The sequence below is a fragment of the Medicago sativa genome, chromosome 4 (genome assembly GCF_051527215.1).
Source record: "Medicago sativa cultivar Bolivia chromosome 4, Bolivia_mono, whole genome shotgun sequence".
NCBI lineage: Eukaryota > Viridiplantae > Streptophyta > Magnoliopsida > Fabales > Fabaceae > Medicago > Medicago sativa.
Window position 1 is genome coordinate 11376082 of NC_140752.1, and position 18650 is coordinate 11394731.

The 18650-nt window shown below is 40.1% G+C and overlaps 3 protein-coding genes across 3 annotated transcripts; all 3 read right to left on the reverse strand.

The window, feature by feature from the left end:
- Positions 1-155: 155 nt before the first annotated feature.
- LOC146926308 (protein NRT1/ PTR FAMILY 8.1-like) lies at positions 156-4052 on the reverse strand. The gene is made up of 5 exons (XM_085758697.1): positions 3921-4052; positions 3217-3423; positions 2717-2934; positions 1346-1896; positions 156-1183 (listed from the first exon to the last, which is right to left on the reverse strand). The coding sequence occupies exons 2-5, from the start codon at positions 3350-3352 to the stop codon at positions 355-357; spliced, it is 1734 nt and encodes a 577-aa protein (XP_085614823.1). The 5' UTR covers positions 3353-3423; positions 3921-4052; the 3' UTR covers positions 156-354.
- A 1787-nt stretch (positions 4053-5839) lies between these two features.
- Positions 5840-6622, reverse strand: LOC146926309 (uncharacterized). The gene has a single exon (XM_085706882.1). The coding sequence runs from the start codon at positions 6620-6622 to the stop codon at positions 5840-5842; it is 783 nt and encodes a 260-aa protein (XP_085563008.1).
- An 11279-nt stretch (positions 6623-17901) lies between these two features.
- Positions 17902-18648, reverse strand: LOC146926310 (uncharacterized). Its single transcript, XM_085706883.1, has one exon. The coding sequence runs from the start codon at positions 18646-18648 to the stop codon at positions 17902-17904; it is 747 nt and encodes a 248-aa protein (XP_085563009.1).
- Positions 18649-18650: the final 2 nt, after the last annotated feature.

Sequence of the window (18650 nt, forward strand, 5' to 3'; positions counted from 1 at the left end):
AGCAAGAGCAGTACAAACCACTGTAAGAGCTTAAAACAGTAGCATTTTTTTCACGTATCGGTCCACTGTAAACCATATGAGACACTTTCTCACTAAAAGCCACCGCAGTTGATAGTTTATCATGGCCATGAAAAAGAAGGAAAACAAAAACAGTATTCACAAGAAAGAGAGAAAATATGATGTAAACTCAAAAGTTCATCCACACAGAAATATTTGCCCGTTTAGATACAAACATTTCCTACGACTCTATCTAAGCAATTCAGGTTTATTTACAAATATTAGTGAAATCTCAATACTTTATTTAATACTAATCAAAGGCTTCAACTCCTCAGGTTACTCATCTAGGTACATTTCTCACCTAAGATGAGTCACTTTTTTGTATGTATACCTCTTAGCAATCAATAGATACACAATGAAGTTGATCAAACTAAGAATGGTTAAAAGCCAGTAGAAGTAATCAAGATGACCCCTATTCATATTATCTGGAATCCAACCAAGACTTCCATTTCTTGTTGTAACTTTTGTGACAATAGTAACAAGCAATGTACTCACATAATTTCCCAATGCATTAGTTGTGAGTGAAAGTGCTGCACACAAACTTCTCATAGCATCTGGTGCCTGACCATAAAAGAACTCCATCTGACCGATATTAGTGAAAACTTCTGCGGCACCTACGAGGAAATATTGCGGTACTTGCCAGAAGATCGACATAGGGATGGTTTCGAGATCATAGTAGTTGTTTTTGCGGACAATGTCGAGGCGGATGACTTCTAGAATCCCGGCCACGATCATGGAAATGATTGAGATGACTAGGCCGATTCCGATTCTTTGAAGCTGTGTGAATCCGTGTTCATGGCCGGTGAACTTTCTTGCAAAAGGGACGATGAGACGGTCGTAGACCGGGGCCCAGAAGATGACACTTAGAGTGTCGAAAAGGGAGAGAGAAGCTGATGGAATTTTGAATTTAGGACCGATGTGTTGATCCATTGTGTTGCCTTGTAACACAAACATGGTTCCCATTTGACTGTATACTGTTGCAAAGGCTATCAGTGATGCCCAAACGGGGAGTAAACGAACGATTGATTTGAGTTCTTCGACTTGTGTTACTGTGCAGAGCCTCCATGGATTCGGTAAATCTTTTATCCGGTCGGATTCTGTCTCTACTGCTGCCTTATCCAAACACCTGAAATCAGGGAAATTTGTTTATTAGTTATTATTATAATGTAAGATAAGAATGTATAAAACAAACTTTAGCGTTAGTGAATTACGAAGTTTAGAATAAGAAAAGGACATGCCAACGAGTAGTCTCATAAAGATAAATATAAAAATGGTTTTGATATCTTACTTCAATTCATTTGTGTGTTCAAGTTTCCGGCTCCCTTTGATGTTAGATTCTACATCAGTAGTCTCATAAAGAAGAGACTTATCATCTGGAACTTGTTGCCCAAGTTTCCTAAATGCTGCAACAATAACTTGACAAATCCTTGTAAGAGGACTTCCACCAGGTATTTGAAGTCTATACCATCTACTACCGATGAAGAAAAATATAATGGCGATAACCATTGCAACTCCAGGCACTCCAAAACCCCATCCCCATCCGACATTCATCTGTATCCAAACCAACACCGAGGAAGCAATGAGTGCACCGATATTAATTGAGAAGTAAAACCAATTGAAAAAGGAGCTTTTCTTTTTCCTCTCAGTCTCGTCGTTTTCATCAAATTGGTCAGCACCAAAAGATGAAACACACGGTTTAATACCACCAGTTCCAAGTGCAATCAAGTAGAGTGCTATAAAAAGGGCCGCAGTTTGTCCTGATGTCGGATGGCACCCATTAGTATCACATGAAGGCTTTAGTCCAGGTGCAATTGCGGAAAATGTTAAAAGTGCCATTCCCTGGAAAGTACACAAACAACGACTACATTAAAAGTTAATTGACAGGTCATGAGTTGTTTCCATAAGCACTCCGGAACAGTCTCACAGATGCTTATGCGTGTAGATAAACTCAAATAAGTCAATCAAAACAGGTCCTAACTTGATACTAATGATCTGAAACACAGTTTAAGTACCCGAGTTAAAATTTCTTGAAAATTTGAAATGCAGTAAATGTTTAGAAGTAAACTGAAGATTCCAAAATGAAACTAGAGCTAAGATTAAATCTATACTGTCCTCAAAGTAGAATAGAATTGGCACCATTTCCATGTACTTCAAAAACTCACTGATGTTTTTCTTGCACACACACGCACTTTGCTTATCGATAGAGAAGAGAGATTAAAGGAGAGAAAGAATAGAGAAAATTGAGAGAAAATCACTAGTTGTCGAGAGTATAATTCACATCAAGTATTTATACACATATGATCGATGATGACTCACAGACATCACACACATAACAGAAAATAACTGCTTATCTAACGAAAACAGAAAATTCAGCATTTCAGTTACTTGAATTTCATGTAAACGGTTCATTGGCTAATTTGAATTGTACTCTCGACAGACAGGACTTCAGTTCAAAAGAATACACTGATGGAAAAATAGACAAAATTAACAATATTTTACTTGATTAAAAAAGAAACGTATTGTTAATTAAAAGTATTGATCCTTTTGACTATGAACCTCAGATGTTTAAATATGAACTGATATTCAAAAGAATGCATATTAAACGCCTTTATCAAAACATTTTAACAAAAAAGCAAATCTTATCTTAAAATGAGCTTACAATGACATAGATACTCGAGAAACTAGCAATTGTCCAGTATCTTCCCAAGTATGCATCAGCTAAAAAGGCTCCAAGCAATGGTGTGATGTAACATGTTCCCGACCAAGTTGTGACAGTATTTGCAGCAGCTGCATTTCCAAGTCCGTAACGGTCTTCAAGATAGTTCACCAAGTTTGTACTCATGCCATAGTACGCCAATCTTTCACAACATTCATTTCCTGCAACATTTTTTCATTTTCCACATCTTAGTGTGATCCAATTCTAGGACAAGAATTGTTAGAACAACAATGCTGGTTGAAGAGTAAGTATACTAGAAAAGCAAACAGAGAACACGCAACCAATTGTGCCTATGTCTACGAGTGCAGAGCGGTTGCCGCACATTTCTATTATTCAAGCTTAGAGTTACAAAGTACACCTTGTGCTTAAATACTACGGTCCAGGAATATATATCAGATATGACATTGAAATTTATGAAAGATATAAAACTAATAATTTAATACCGAGAATAAAGCGGCATGCTTTCCAATTTCCTGTCTTTTTCTTGTTGGCAGGATTTTTGTGAATGTCAATTGTTCCATCTTCTGTATATAAACCATCTTCTTCATTCACACCAGCTTTTAGATTGACATCTTCCATAGTAGAACAATTGATTTCCTGTTTACTTGTTATCTTCGCTACCGACAAATTAAAGGCGTGTTTACAAGTTTCTGCAAATTAGTAAACATAATCAGAGAAACAAACAAAACATCAAAGGAAATCATACAAATTGTATATTGAATTCATATTAATACATGGAAAATCATGCAGAAATGATATTATCAACATTAAAAAGACAAATAGAACAAAAAGATTGAAGCAGTAATAAATATATCAGATTAACATCAAGGTGACAAATATCACAATATTTCTGATCATACATAATGAGAAATAATTAAAAAAAAATATATATTGGTAAGAATTGATCAATATGCATGTAAATAAGAGCTTGAAATCTCAGAATTCATTACAATCAAAATAACAAAGACACATGCAAAAAGAAAGAACCTATATAATGCATACAAATTCAGATATATAACACAAAAACAACCAAACAAAGGGTTTACAAATTCAGATATATAACACAAAAACAACCAAACAAAGGGTTTAGGTTTACGTAGCCAAGTATTAAGAGAAAAATGTAGGGTTTAGAATCTAATTTCCGAACCTTATATTTTTCTAACCAATGCGGAATTCAGAACATGGGCAAAGACAAAACTAGTGGAACAAAGAAGATACACTTTTCCATCTTTTGTTCTCTGGTGGCTCTCCCTCTTCATGTAATGTAACCCTACGTTGTGGCTTGTGTTAGGTTTATTTGTTAATATAGGCAGAAACAAACATGATTAATTTTGCAACTATACCCATCAATTTAAGTAATTAACAATAGGGATCCATAATTTTCTTTATTTTTTGTGTGGCACGTTTTTAGGTGTGTTATGAACTCACTTTCTAACACAATTATTCTCTCTTATGGTTGGTTGAAATTCAAATAGATTTTACAGAATCATATAATTTATGCCTAAATGTGATGATATTTATTGAATTAATTTCAACTAATACAATAGCACAAATCATACTCCCTTCGGTCACGTATATAAAAAAGATTTTTTTTAGGTTCATTGAATAGTTAATGTATATGGTCTTCATTATATATCAGATACATTACTTATTCAATGAATATAAAAAAATAAAAAATAAAAAAACTTATATATGAGAGGGAGGGAGGATCTTTGAGATCGTGTTGTTACTTATATGATAAAAAATTTGGTTGGATAAAATGAGATAAAATGAGTTATTTTTTTAATAGGTTTCCTTAGTTGAGAAAATTATATTCAACACACAATTGAATATTAAAATATGAGCATCTCGTTCGAACTTTAGTTTATCACGTTGAATAGAGATCATATTCACCAAAACATTCAACCCCATGATGAACCAAATTTTTCTATGAAATTAATCACCATCAATGCCATTAAATGCTTCACACCTATAGTCAATCATCTCATTGATTTCCTTTATGACTTAAATAAAATAAGATATATCTGGGGCATAAAGTTTCCATACAAAAAAATATCAATTTAGGAATTAATGTTATGTTTGGTAAATAAAACTTATCAAATAACCCTATAAACTAGTTTTTTTTTTTAAGAAACCACTATAAACTAGTAAAAAAACAAGTTATAAGCTCTCAAGAAAATGACGGTACCAAACAAGTTTTTTTAGTCATATGAACTTATTATAAGCTATAAGTTAACTTATTGTTTTTTTAGGAACTTAACTTATTGTTATTGTCAACCAGTCCCTAAGAAGAAATGTTGGGAAATAAAGGGTATACATGCAATTCTCAAATCTTCATTTTTTATGTCAATAGATCAATTAATATAAATGTGTGTCTCTTATAATAAAAATGAAAAGTTGTGTGAACATTGAATCTGGACAACTCTGTTAGCACAATTGTATAGAGACAAATTAATGGACTAAATGCAAAGGAAAATGAAAATTCCTAAAGAATAGGTTGTCCAATTAATTTGTCAAAAAAATAACTTCCAATTCAGTCGAAAAGAGAAATAAGGGGAAAAAAAGTAACGACTCACGAGTAAAGTCTTTGGGAGCCAATGAAAATATGTGATAGTGATTCATAAAATTTGAAATTTAATTTTCATTGAATTGAATATGTTTGTTTGCATAAAAAAAAATTGAGTTGAATAAACTTTTTTTTTTGAAGGATGAGTTGAATAAACTTATAAAAAAATTGAATTGAACATGTATATTTCTGTGGTTTTTAGTGGCCGAAAGTTTATTTATATTAGTGTATTATAAAAAAAATATTAAATTGTTTTTTTCAGAGATGGGAAAATTAAATTGTTGTGATATATGTTTTTTGTATGGATGAAATATTGAAATTAGTCCTGAAACCAGAAATTTCCAAATGTCCTTTTATGCGTGATGTTATCAAATTTGATGAGATATATTGATAAGGTTGGTGGGGACGGGGGAGGAGACAAAAGTTTTTGGAAATTTTTGTTTTGGCTATTTAAATCCTCCTCTTCTTAAAGGAAAAATTATGTAATTTGGAGTTTTTTTTTAAGAAACAAGCTTAATGCATTTCATTGATAATAGAGAATTCAATATAAGATGAGATGTTGGAAAACTAGCTTCCAACAGAGCCGTCTTAGCTAAGCTATGGGCAACTTCGTTTGTTTGTCTCCTAATGAAACTCACATCAGAGTTTATAAGATCAGTACATAGCAGGTGTACACAATTAGTAATAATAACACTAAAATCAGATACACCAATCTGCTTTCCGAAGATGTTATCCACAACAGTTTTTGAGTCTACCTCAAAATCCATATTGAGAAGATGTAGGTCCCTTGCCCATTCCATTGCTTTTAACAGACCAATTGCTTCCCCAATATCAACATCAACGATCGGGGAAAACCATTCAGTGCGAGCTAACACAAAGGCTCCTTCAGCATGTCTGATACACATACCTATACCGACTATGTTAGAAGCGTCGTAGAAAGAGGCATCAACATTGCATTTATATCTACCTGGAGAAGGCTTTACCCAACTAACATTTTGCCTACTGGTTTGAGAAATAGATGTTGTTGTTTTCAAATTTTGAGCATTCTCCCAACTAGCTAACAACGTTGTGCCTCTATGAAAAATTGTTTGACAATTTTCAGAGACATCATTCCAAACCTTATTCCGATGCTTCCATATACTCCACATGAGAGTGCCAAATAGAGGAATTTTGGAACTCTGAATTCGCTGAAGGATGTCGAAGAAGACATTGGATATGTTTCCAACATTTGATGTCACAGCTGCAATCTCGTTCCATAACCCTGAGTGTTGCCAACATTGCATGCTTTTGAACAAAGAAAGAGAGCGTGCAAGCTGTCTTCCTGCTCATCACAAAACGGGCATTGAACAGTGCAGTTGACGCCCCTAGAATGGAGACGAACACGTGATGGTAGGCAGCCACGAGCAACACGCCATAAGAAATTCTTAATGTGAGGGGGTGCTCTACACCGCCATATCTGTTCCCATTGGCCGTCAATACCGTGTTGTTGGACATTATTACTACTAATTATGATATCTCTGTATGCGTTACGAACTGAGTAATTTCCATGTTTTTCGAACCTCCAAACCGAAGTAAACAAAGGGGTATTAAAATATGCTGAGCTGAGATATCATCGAACAATATGTAAATATTCTCCATGTGCCATTGCTTTGAATTTGGAGAAAAACAAATCTGATACTTTCACATAAGCCAAAGCCGGATTCATATGAGATGGTTGGGGAATAAAGTAATTGTTCGAAATCCAAGCTGGATCCCAAACTGAGATACTAGTTCCTGTTCCTATGCTTCACTTAAAGCCATTTCGGACATCATCTTTGACGCTCCACAAACTCTTCCAGACATAACAGGAGAAAAGTAAGTAAAATTTGATCAAACAAAAATAAATAAAAATTGATTAAAAATTGTTTCACTAAAAAACACGAGAAAAAATGAATTTTATTTGTATTTTTTTTATTTATTTTTGCATGTCAAATTCATTCGTAGATATTTCTTTCGTTGGTCAATATACGTAGGAGTCGATGTTTGAAACTGACCGTTTTGCTATTTACAATTTGAAAATCAATTTTTAAAGGGAAAATCCACCCTATACTTCCTAATCCTCATAAAATAAAGGGTTAAATATGAATTTTTTACCTTAAAAAATATAAAAATTCATATTAAATTCATGATTCATTAAAAAAATTCTAATTATTTTTGGAGAGATTCTTATAATATTATGAATTTTTCTGCAATATTTTATTAAAAAAAAATATGAATTCTACATATGAGTTTAATTTAAAAGAGTGACGAAAAGTGAAGATGGAAACCTGAAAATTAAGGGACCAAAACGAAACCTGAAAATTAATTAAGGGACCAAATGTATAATTAAGCCTAAATTTTATTTTCCATAGCATGGTAGCAAAAACCTTTTCCATCATTATATTAACATTATTGTTATCCTTAAACGTCTCATTTTCTCAAGGATGAATAACCACTATCGTAATCTGATTTAATCTTCTTGTGAATTGCTCTCTCTCTCAGAATTATATAACGAAATTTGAAGAATTGATTAGGGTCTCTGAATCAAAAACTTCTCAATGGATTTTGTCTCAAGGACAACATTGAGTGTGAGAATGTGTAGATGGTCTTACTTCTATCTTTAAGGAATCTGAAACATTGATTAAATATGATGGTTTATTTTCACTGGTGAGGGACGTAATTGTGCCCTCACCTTAGAATCCACTAAAAACATATCAAAAAAAATTTAATAAGTGAGATTAAGGACTAAAAATTCAAGTGACAAAAGTATGACATTGTTTTTTCGGGTTAAATATGTTTTTCGTCCCTATAAATATGTGAACTTTTTGTTTTAGTACCTCTAAGATTTTTCTTCAACTTTTAGTCATCTAAAAAATTTTCATCTTCACTTTTGGTCATTCTTTTAAAGTAAACTCATATGTACAAGAACTATCCATTTTAAACGACAATATACTAATAAAATAATTAAAATATTTGAAACATTTTAAAGGAAAAAAATTTAGGACAACATTTGAAACATCTTCCTTGATTAACTCTTAGTAAGTTTGAAAGAAAAATGCTTGCTCTGCTCATTGAGAAAACTGCATTTCTAATTTCGAAAAACATTTTTATTCCAGGGTTTTAGTTCACCTTTGTGTAATTTAAGTCTTTGACTTGATACAAACATAGGTGAACCAAAAAATTGGGTGCTCCAGACTTGTTTAATAAAATTGGAGAAATCTTTATTGAATAACCACATTTTTTAAAAACTTAAAGTTAGAAGCATACCTGACCAGTTGAGTCTGAAAGTCAAATATGATAGTGAAATGTGATTAGGGTTGAGCATGACTGATTGTAGATCACTTTATCTAGTCTTTTTTCAGTGAGATGAGAGCATCCTCTTCCATTGGACCAAGTGAAACTACAACCTGTTGTTGGTAAGTGAAATAATTTGTTTTTGTCATACCAATTGCAAACTCTTTCATAGGCAATCTCGCAAGAGAATGGGCGCCTCTATGTTCATGTGCACCAAAAATAGTATTAAAATCACCAATGCATGACCATGAAAAGATTAGGCTATTTTGAACATCAGTTAAAGTTTTCTATAGAACTCTTCTTTTAACATAATTTTTTGACGCATGAACAGCTAAAATGGCCAAACTTTTGTCATTATCATTGTACTTGCAAAAAAAAGTACGGTAAGGGATACTAGGATTCTAGGGTTTAGGCTGATGATTAGATGCCTTGAGAATGCTCTCAAGAGTGGTATTTATAGCCTGCTATGGGCTTGGGCTTTGGTTGCTTAGTTTCCAAGCAACATGGGTATTTGTCTATTTTGGGGCTTTTTAGGCGGTTTCTGGAGGCTTCTAGAAGTCTAGTAAGGCGGCGCCTCAAAGGGAGCGCGCCAAGGCTTATGAGTCCCTTTGGAGGGCGCCAGAGACCTTTTGGAGGTCTAACAGCCTTTCTGAAGGGGTTAGAGCCTTTCTGGAGGGCTTAGAGCCTTTCTGGAGGACTTAGAGCCTTTCTGGAATATTATGACGGTTCACAGCCCCCCAAGCACAAGTCTTGGGACAAGGCGAAGTGATGATGACATGCGAAAAGTCTGTCTGGGGGTCATCTGAGTGTTTTAAAAAACGTCACGGTGGTTCACAGCCCCCCAAGCACAAGTCTTGGGACAAAGCGAAGTGATTTGGCTTCACGAATTCCTACCATGCAGCCAGTTATTTCTAAGGATTTTTCTAGGGCGATTTCTGAGTGTTCTGGAGATCCCGAGGTTAGACATACGTCCTGAACTTGGAGCATTGTACTGAGGCTGTCAGGAAATGTTTTAATAGACCCCGAGGGTGCGTGTACTGTGTGCTGCTGGACCATATATATAGCTCCCCAAGCATGAGTCTTGGGACAAGGCGAGATGGTTTGTGACCCGAGTTTGCTTCGTGTGTGTCTCGCTTGAAGGAGGTCGCCAGTAGGCGGTCTCGTATGTTCCTTTTTGTATGGCGATTTCCTCAGGGCGCTCTTAGTGTATCTACGGACTTTTGATATTCCATGAGTCATTGATGGCCGCCACGTTCCTGATCTTAACTGTGCCTGACACGCTTCCCAAGGCGACTCTTGCTTTCCTTTAAGAACGCATTTCAAGGTTTTCATTTCTCATTTTTCATTTCTCCAACGTTCCTCGCTGTCTTCTCCTCTGGTTCTCTTTCCTTTTGCTTCGTCGGTTTATAGCTTCTAAAGATCTGTCCTCCTCCCTTTCACAGGTACTTATTGACTACTTATCCTTTCATACTTTCTTTTTTTGCGTATTTTTATATTTCAAGCGAAAGCGTTAGTAGGAGATGGTTCTAATTAGAGAGTGCGACGGTGAGGGAAAGTTGATTCAACCCAGTGATCCGACTGAAAAGGATCGTTTGAGAAAGGAATGCTTGAAGCATGCCACGGGCCCTGACAGAATTATCATCTGGGATGTTTATTACAGTGGGCTTTTCGGGGAAGAGTTGTTTAGCGATTTATCGAGTGAGTCTGATACTAATTCAGGTAGTGACAGTGATTGCGTGTTTCTGTCTGCCACTTCAGGGACAGTAAAAAAGGACGAGTGCTGGGAAATTCGTCCATTTCAAGACGCTTCTCGTGGATCAATAGGAGGAAATCTGTCTTCTAGGTCAATAGGGATGTCTTCGTTCGCGGGAGAAGTGTTGGCAGAGGATTCACTTTACGTTGATGTTTCCGTCATGGATTCGTTTCGTAGCAAATTTGATATCTCCGCCACTGGGCAGGAAGAAGACGTAGTACTGCTTCTTGTGATCCTGGCAAGCGTGTGTACGACCAAGAGATGGCTGGCGAAGGGGATGAGTCTTACTTCGTGTATACCGCCGTATTGGAGGAGTTTGGCGTAAAAATGCCTTTTACGCCTTTTGAGATGGATGTGTTGAAATTTCTTAACGTGACGCCCACGCAGATACGACCTAATAGTTGGGCGTTCATTCGAGGCTTCGAGATCCTGTGTAAATCGCTGGGTCTTGAGCCCTCCGTTGCTGTCTTCTTTCATTTTTATGGTACTAAGGATGTCCATAAAGGGACGTGGATTGCTATCCCCGCCCATTCAAGGAAAAGGCTTTTTCCTCCTTATGCAAGTAATTTTAAGAAGGAATGGCGTGATACAACAGCCTCAATTCTGGTGGGCGGCGAGCCAAAATTTCCTCTTCGGTGGACCAACACCCCTCTGGCGGTGAGAGGGTATGACTTGGACGAAATGTCGCCCTATGAGTTTATGCTAGCTCATTTCTTGGAGAAGGTTCCCCTGACGAACATTCATGACCTGTTAAATAGGGAAGGCGACGTTGTCCGCTTGACCGCCTATTTGCGCGAGTGTCTTTTAAAAGTTTCATATTTGTTCTGTTTGTCATTTTGTTCGGTTTACTTACCTGAATTCTTTCAACTTTGTGCAGACGAAATGTTGCCTCTTACCGGCGCGGAGATGAAGAAGTACTTGGCTGAGTTGGAGCAAAGTAAAAATCCTGATGGTTACGTGTCCAGCAGCCCAGCAGGCATTTCTTTGAGGAGGCTGAAGAGGAAGGATTCCGGCAAGGGCGATTCTAATATAATCGAGGTGGATGACGTAGAGGGTGCTGGCGAAGGGAATGCTCACGTTTCGGCGGGCTCCCCTTCGTCCAAGAAAGCGAGGACAAGCCGGGGGTCTAAGCCTAGCAGCGGTCGCCCTCCTTCGGGAAAGGAAATAGGTGGTACTTCGCTGAATGATGAAGTGATGGACTCCTTCTGGCATTCTGGATTCGACATCTGCCGGTATGTTGTTACTCTTTGCTTTCTTGGTTTTCGTCTTACTTGAGCTGGCTAGACTTGAACTTTTGTGATTTTATTGTTTGGGGACCTGTAGGTACATGAAAGAACAGGTGCCATTCACGAAGGTGGATGTGGAAGCTGGAGTGGTGGCGGATGCTAACCCTGCAGCTTTGAGAATCATGCTGATGAACCATTGCTTGGAAGTAAAGCATGACTTGGTGGAGAAAAGGTACAATGATGCCGCTGAAGATGTTGAGAAGTGGAAACATAAATCCACTGGTCTAGAAGGTCGCCTTAAAGAGGCGTTGAAGGACAAAGCAACTGCGGAGGCCACCCTAGAGGAGATGAAGCAGGCTAAAGAGGCAGCCGAAAGCGAGAAGGAGGAGATTAAAGCTGCGTTAGAGAAATCTGAATTGGTAGTGGACGAGAGAAGGCGTTCTTTGGCGGTGTATTTTGAGAACGGTTTTAGGCGTGCTAAGGAGCAGGTTCTTCTGTTTAATCCTGAGGCCAAAGTGGACGAGCTCGACCCTTTTAAGATCGTTGTTGATGGCAAGCTGGTGGACGACGAATAGTTCTTGTTTTTATTTGTTTCTCTTTCCTTCTGGCTATGTAACTTAATTTTGGCGACTCTGCGAAGCGCCTTTTAAACAATGTTTATTTTGTTCTAGACTTTTGGTTGTTCAATGACTCTAAGCTGGCTATTTAATTCGTGTTTGATGAAGAAATTGCTTCGTCTTGTGTATTTCGATTATTGCTATGGCTTATTGTGCTCTTGATTATGTATGTGGTGATGCGTAATTTACGACTTTGTTATTTTGTCGATTTGAATCTGTTTCAATAGTGTTCCTTTAACGGGTGATGTCGATTTCGAAATGGGTGTTTACAGTAAACACTTGGTATTCTGATTCAGCTCAAAAGACTGTTGTTTTTGCCTTTAGGCGAGTTTATTATTTGTCGACCCTCGCCAGAACCCTTTAAGGGTTGGCGTTGTGGGGCTCACGGCAAGCTTATCGTCGACCCTTACCAGAGCCTTTATCAAGGTTGCCATTGATGGGGGCTCGCAGATCCTTTGGATCATCTTCGTTCTTTCAATTTTAATTTTAAGCGAGTTATTACAGTTGACCCGGCCAGAGCCTTTATCAAGGTTGGCGTTGTGGGGCTCGCGGCGAGCTGATCGTCGACCCTTGCCAGAGCCTTTATCAAGGTTGGCATTGATGGGGGCTCGCAGATCCTTTGGATCATCTTCGTTCTTTCAATTTTAATTTTAAGCGAGTTATTACAGTCGACCCGGCCAGAGCCTTTATCAAGGTTGGCGTTGTGGGGCTCGCGGCGAGCTTATCGTCGACCCTTACCAGAGCCTTTATCAAGGTTGGCATTGATGGGGGCTCGCAGATCCTTTGGATCATCTTCGTTCTTTCAATTTTAATTTTAAGCGAGTTATTACAGTCGACCCGGCCAGAGCCTTTATCAAGGTTGGAGGTGTGGGGCTCGCGGCGAGCTTATCGTCGACCCTTGCCAGAGCCTTTATCAAGGTTGGCATTGATGGGGGCTCGCAGATCCTTTGGATCATCTTCGTTCTTTACGTAGGCTAGTTCTGTTTGTATAAGAGAAGAAAAAACGCAAAGAGAGTCATTTAAAAAAGGAAAGGGCGCCTCGTTAAAAACCCCTGCCCATTGCAGGGGAAAAGAGTGCCACCCTAACCCTGTATTATTGATAATGTTAATAAATAATAGTTGCAGTGGTGACTTTACATCATCCTTATTTGGGACACAATAAATTTAAAATGCAAGTAAAAGAAAATCAGCTATAATAGTGGCGCAGATTGGCCACGTTCCAAGTGCGAGGTACGATTTCCCCGTTTAGTTCTTCCAACTTGTACGCCCCGTGATTGCATTTTTCCCAAATTCTGTACGGTCCCTCCCAGTTTGGGAAGAGTTTTCCTATCCTTGTTGGGGCGACGACCTGCTTGAGGACTAGATCGCCTTATTTCATTTCTTTGGGCGTTACGCTGGAGTTGTATCGTCGAGCTGCCCTCTGCTTGGCGGCAAATTCCCTGATATGTGCTTGCTCTCTAACTTCATCAATGACGTCCATGCTTACCGCCAGACCAACTTCATTAGCTTTTTTTACAGAAATAATACCTAAATTTGTGTTTCATAATAACAATATCTCCCTGCACACAAAAATGTTAGTCGCATACCTTCTTCTGAAAACATATCCCGCCTCCAAGTGGGGGTGTCTATTTCCACGGGTAGCATGGCGTCCGTGCCGTAGACCATAGTGAATGGTGTTTCCATGGTTGTAGAATGAGGGGTAGTGTGGTAGGACCATAGTACCTGTACTTATATTGACTGATACAGCGTTCATATAGAGCAGAGTAGTTTGAAAGTGATAATTAACTTGGAAACTATTCTCAGGAGTAGTGCAAATAACGTTGAAGCGAGAGTAAATTTAATGTGGAAATTATTAACTTTGAGGACTATTCTTACATCGTGAAGTTGTTCTGCCCATAAACTTTTGGCGGCCTCTAGCTTCTTCTTGATCCCGTTAAGAATAACCTTGTTGGCTGACTCAGCTTGCCCGTTGGCTTGCGGGTGAATTACAGAGACGAACTTTGTCTGTATCCCCAGGTGCTTGCAGAAATCTATCACTGTTGAGCTTACGAATTGGGTTCCATTATCAGACACTATGCATTTGGGTAGGCCGAAACGACATATGATCTTCTTCCAATAGAATTTCTTTACTCTTTGTGCAGTTATCTTGGCGACCGCTTCTGCCTCGATCCATTTGGTGAAGTAGTCTACTCCTACTATGAGGAACTTTAGCTGCCCTGGGGCGAGGGGAAAAGGTCCAACAATGTCGACCGCCCATTTGTGAAAAGGCCATGGTGAGTACACATAGGTCAACTCCTGAGCTGGGACGTGCTTTCTGTCGGAAAACCTTTGGCATTTGTCACACTTGTTTACAAAATTCGAGCTATCCTGAAGCATGGTGGGCCAGTAGTATCCGGCGCGGAGGAGTTTGGTTGCTAAAGCTCGTCCGCCAATATGGCTGCCACAAACGCCCTCGTGCACTTCCAAAAGAACTAAGTGCGTCTCATCTTCCCCTAAGCATCGTAATAAGGAAGTTGTGCGGCGCCTTTTGTAGAGTCTGCCAAAAACCAAAACGAACTTCGATGCTCGCCTTCTGACTGTCTGTTCCTCCTAGCCTTCGGTGGGTTTGAATGACCCAGTCAAATATCGAAGCAGTGGCTCCATCCAGCCCCCTGTGCTTTGGGCAACTTGAAGCACCTCTTCCACCCTTGTACTGGGCGCTGCTATTACTTCCTGGATAACTGTTCGGTTGTTGCCTGGTCGTTTGGTGCTGGCGAGTTTTGCTAACAAATCTGCTCTGGAATTTTGTTCCCATGGCACATAGATTGTTTCAAAGAAGCTAAATCTCTTGGCGAGGCTCTGTACCTTACCCAAGTACTTGGTGAGTTGGCGTCCTTCGTTTGATACTCGCCCGTGATCTGACTCGTTATGAGCTGGGAGTCACTTTTGGCTCTTAAATTCGCTGCTCCCATCTCTTGTGCCAGGGTCATGCCGGCTATCAAAGCTTCGTATTCGGCCTGGTTATTGCTTGCCTTGAATTCGAATATGAGGGATTGCTCTATGAGGATATCATCTGGTCCTTCCAAGACTATGCCTGCGCCACTGCCTTTCAGGTTAGATGATCCATCTACGGATAAGAGCCATACGAAAGGGGCCTTTTCCTGTATCGGCGAGGCGAGCTCCACTACAAAATCTGCCAACACTTGGGATTTGATACTCCCTCTTGGTACGAATTCGTCGTACTCCGAGAGCTCTATGGACCAGGCCACCATTCTTCCGGCTAAATCTGGCTTTCCTAGAACTTGTCTAATTGGGAAATCGGATTTTACGACGACCTTGTGGCTTTGGAAATAGGGGCGAAATTTTCTTGCTGTTACAACGACAGCAAGAGCAAGACGTTCGATCTTCTGATATCACAGCTCTACCCCCTTGAACACCCTGCTGACAAAATAAATTGGTTTTTCACCTGCTTCCGAGTCTTCTACCAGAACTGTGCTCATGGCGTTTTCTGAGATCGCCAAATACAAGAAAAGGACGACGTTCTGACTTGGCCGTTGAAGAACGGGCAGGCTAGATAGGAACTTCTTGATTTGCTGGAAAGCTTCTTCACATTCTGGAGTCCACTCAAATTTCTCCTTTTTCTTAATGGAGGCGAAGAAAGAGAAGGCTTTGTCGCCGGCGCATAACAAAAAACGAGACAGAGCGGCTAGCCTCCCTGTGAGTTGCTGCACTTCCTTAATGTTAGAGGGACTTCTCATGTCGATGATCGCCTGACATTTATCAGGATTTGCTTCAATGCCTCGTCTTGTTAGGAGGAAACCTAAAAAATTTCCCGCCTGCACTACGAAAGAACACTTTGCTGGATTCAAACGAATCCTATATCTTCGAACTTGGCTTAAAATTTCTTCCAAATCAACTGTGTGACTGCATCCTTCTTTTGTTTTTGCTACCAGGTCGTCAATACATACCTCCAGATTCCGCCCTATCTGTGTAGAGAACGCCGTGTCCATGGATCGCTGGAAAGTAGCGCCTGCGTTTTTTAGACCGAACGACATGACTTCGTAGTGATAATTCTTAGTGTTGGTCATAAAAGCCGTTTTTGGGTCGTCCAGGGGATCCATCCGTATCTGGTTATAACCTGAATAGGCGTCCATAAAGCTCAGGGTTCTGTAACCTGAGGCGCTGTCGATCAGGTGGTCAATGTTGGGGAGAGGATAAGGATCTTTAGGGCCGGCCATGTTCAAGTCAGTGTAATCCACGCACATTCTTCATTTCCCGTTTGCCTTTTTAACAAGGACGGTGTTGGCTAACCATGTAGGGTACTTTATCTCACTAATAAAGTGGGCGTCTGTAACATCCCAGACTGCCTACAGGATTGCCGACTGACCCCACAAACCAACACGAGTCTTTTCAGCATGCTTTGTCCTCACTCACATGCTTACCGGGAAACTTCCCGGTAGGTCACCCATCCTAGTACTACTCCAAGCCAAGCACGCTTAACTGTGGAGTTCCTATGGATTGAGCTCCCGAAAAGAAGATGCATCTTGTTGATATGGGTAGTACCTAACAATTCTTATAAGCCTTCCTTCAACCATGTAGTCCCATACCTACACGGCCTCCGGATCCCTCTCATTCCGATGTGTTTCGGTTCCTACTATTGTCGTGGGGGTCCCTTGCGGCTTAAACCGTTCCCCTTAGGTCGGGAACCTTTCGTATCCACCTAGCGGGATATCGAAAGCCACGACGTGGGTGTTACATGCCCACCAGCTTCCGCCTGGTTCGTCCCCGAACCACACCGTACTGGGAGAGGTCTGCTCTGATACCAAGTGTAACATCCCAGACTGCCTACAGGATTGCCGACTGACCCCACAAACCAACACGAGTCTTTTCAGCATGCTTTGTCCTCACTCACATGCTTACCGGGAAACTTCCCGGTAGGTCACCCATCCTAGTACTACTCCAAGCCAAGCACGCTTAACTGTGGAGTTCCTATGGATTGAGCTCCCGAAAAGAAGATGCATCTTGTTGATATGGGTAGTACATAACAATTCTTATAAGCCTTCCTTCAACCATGTAGTCCCATACCTACACGGCCTCCGGATCCCTCTCATTCCGATGTGTTTCGGTTCCTACTATTGTCGTGGGGGTCCCTTGCGGCTTAAACCGTTCCCCTTAGGTCGGGAACCTTTCGTATCCACCTAGCGGGATATCGAAAGCCACGACGTGGGTGTTACAGCGTCCACCAACTTCTTTACTTTGTCATCCACTGCTTTCCTTCTTTCTTCAACCATCTTCCTTTTTCGCTGTACCACTGGTTTCACACCAGGCTTGATAGAGAGGCGGTGGCAAGCAATGTCGGGATCCATCCCTGGCATTTCTGACGGATGCCAGGCGAAGAGATCCAAATTTCTCTATAGTAGGTTTACTAGGGCGATCTCTTCTTCAGGGGATAGGGACGTACCAATCTTCGTTGTATGATGGGCTTCTGGTCCGATGGAGACCTCTTTTAATTCTTCAATGCGCTCTAGGCGTTCTTGCTGGAAGTCTTCCCTGAGGTCAAGATCGATCAGGTTAACTTCATGTGTTACCTCACTACTTGACTTCTTCTTAGTCTTCTGTAGCCGCAAACTGTTATGATAGCACTCGCTAGCGAGTTTCTGATCGCCTCGAATGGTTCAAATCTTCCCGGAATCAAGAGGATATTTCATCACCAGGAATTTAGTGGATAAGAAACCGCCTAACAGGTTGAAAGCAGGGCGACCTATAATGATGTTGTAGGGGCTGGGCGAGTTCACGACGAGATACCGGACACGAATGGTTTTGGCGTGAGTCCCGCTTCCAAAGGTTGTCTTGAGGGTGATGTAACCTCTTACATGAACCTGCTCGCCTGTGAATCCCGCCAGAGCTCCTTTGAAAGGTTGTAACTGTTCCGGGTCTAATCCCATTCGATCAAATGTGTCATAATAAAGAATATCAGCAGAGCTTCCTGGATCTATCAACACCCTCTTCATGTCCCACTTGAAGATTTGCAAAGTGACGACCATGGGGTCATCGTTGTGGGGTACGATGTCTCGATAATCTTTGGACGTATAAGTTACGTCAGGCTCGTGCCTCTGATCCATCTCTTCATACTCTTGGCACAACATTACCTGTCTCACATATTTCTTTCGAGACGAACTTGACTCCCCTCCTCCGGCGAAACCGCCCGAAATAGTATTTAACGTGTGTCTTTTTTCTTCGCTTACTTCCTCCTTCTTACCATCTGTTCTTTGTCTGTTCTCGCCCTTCCTGTCCCTGGAGTATCCTCTTAACTTTCCGCTTTGTATCAGCATCTCGATTTCCTGGCGAAGATGTATGCATGAGTCGGTGTCATGTCCTCGTACCTTATGATATTTGCACCATTTGTCTTCATCCCTCCCCATGA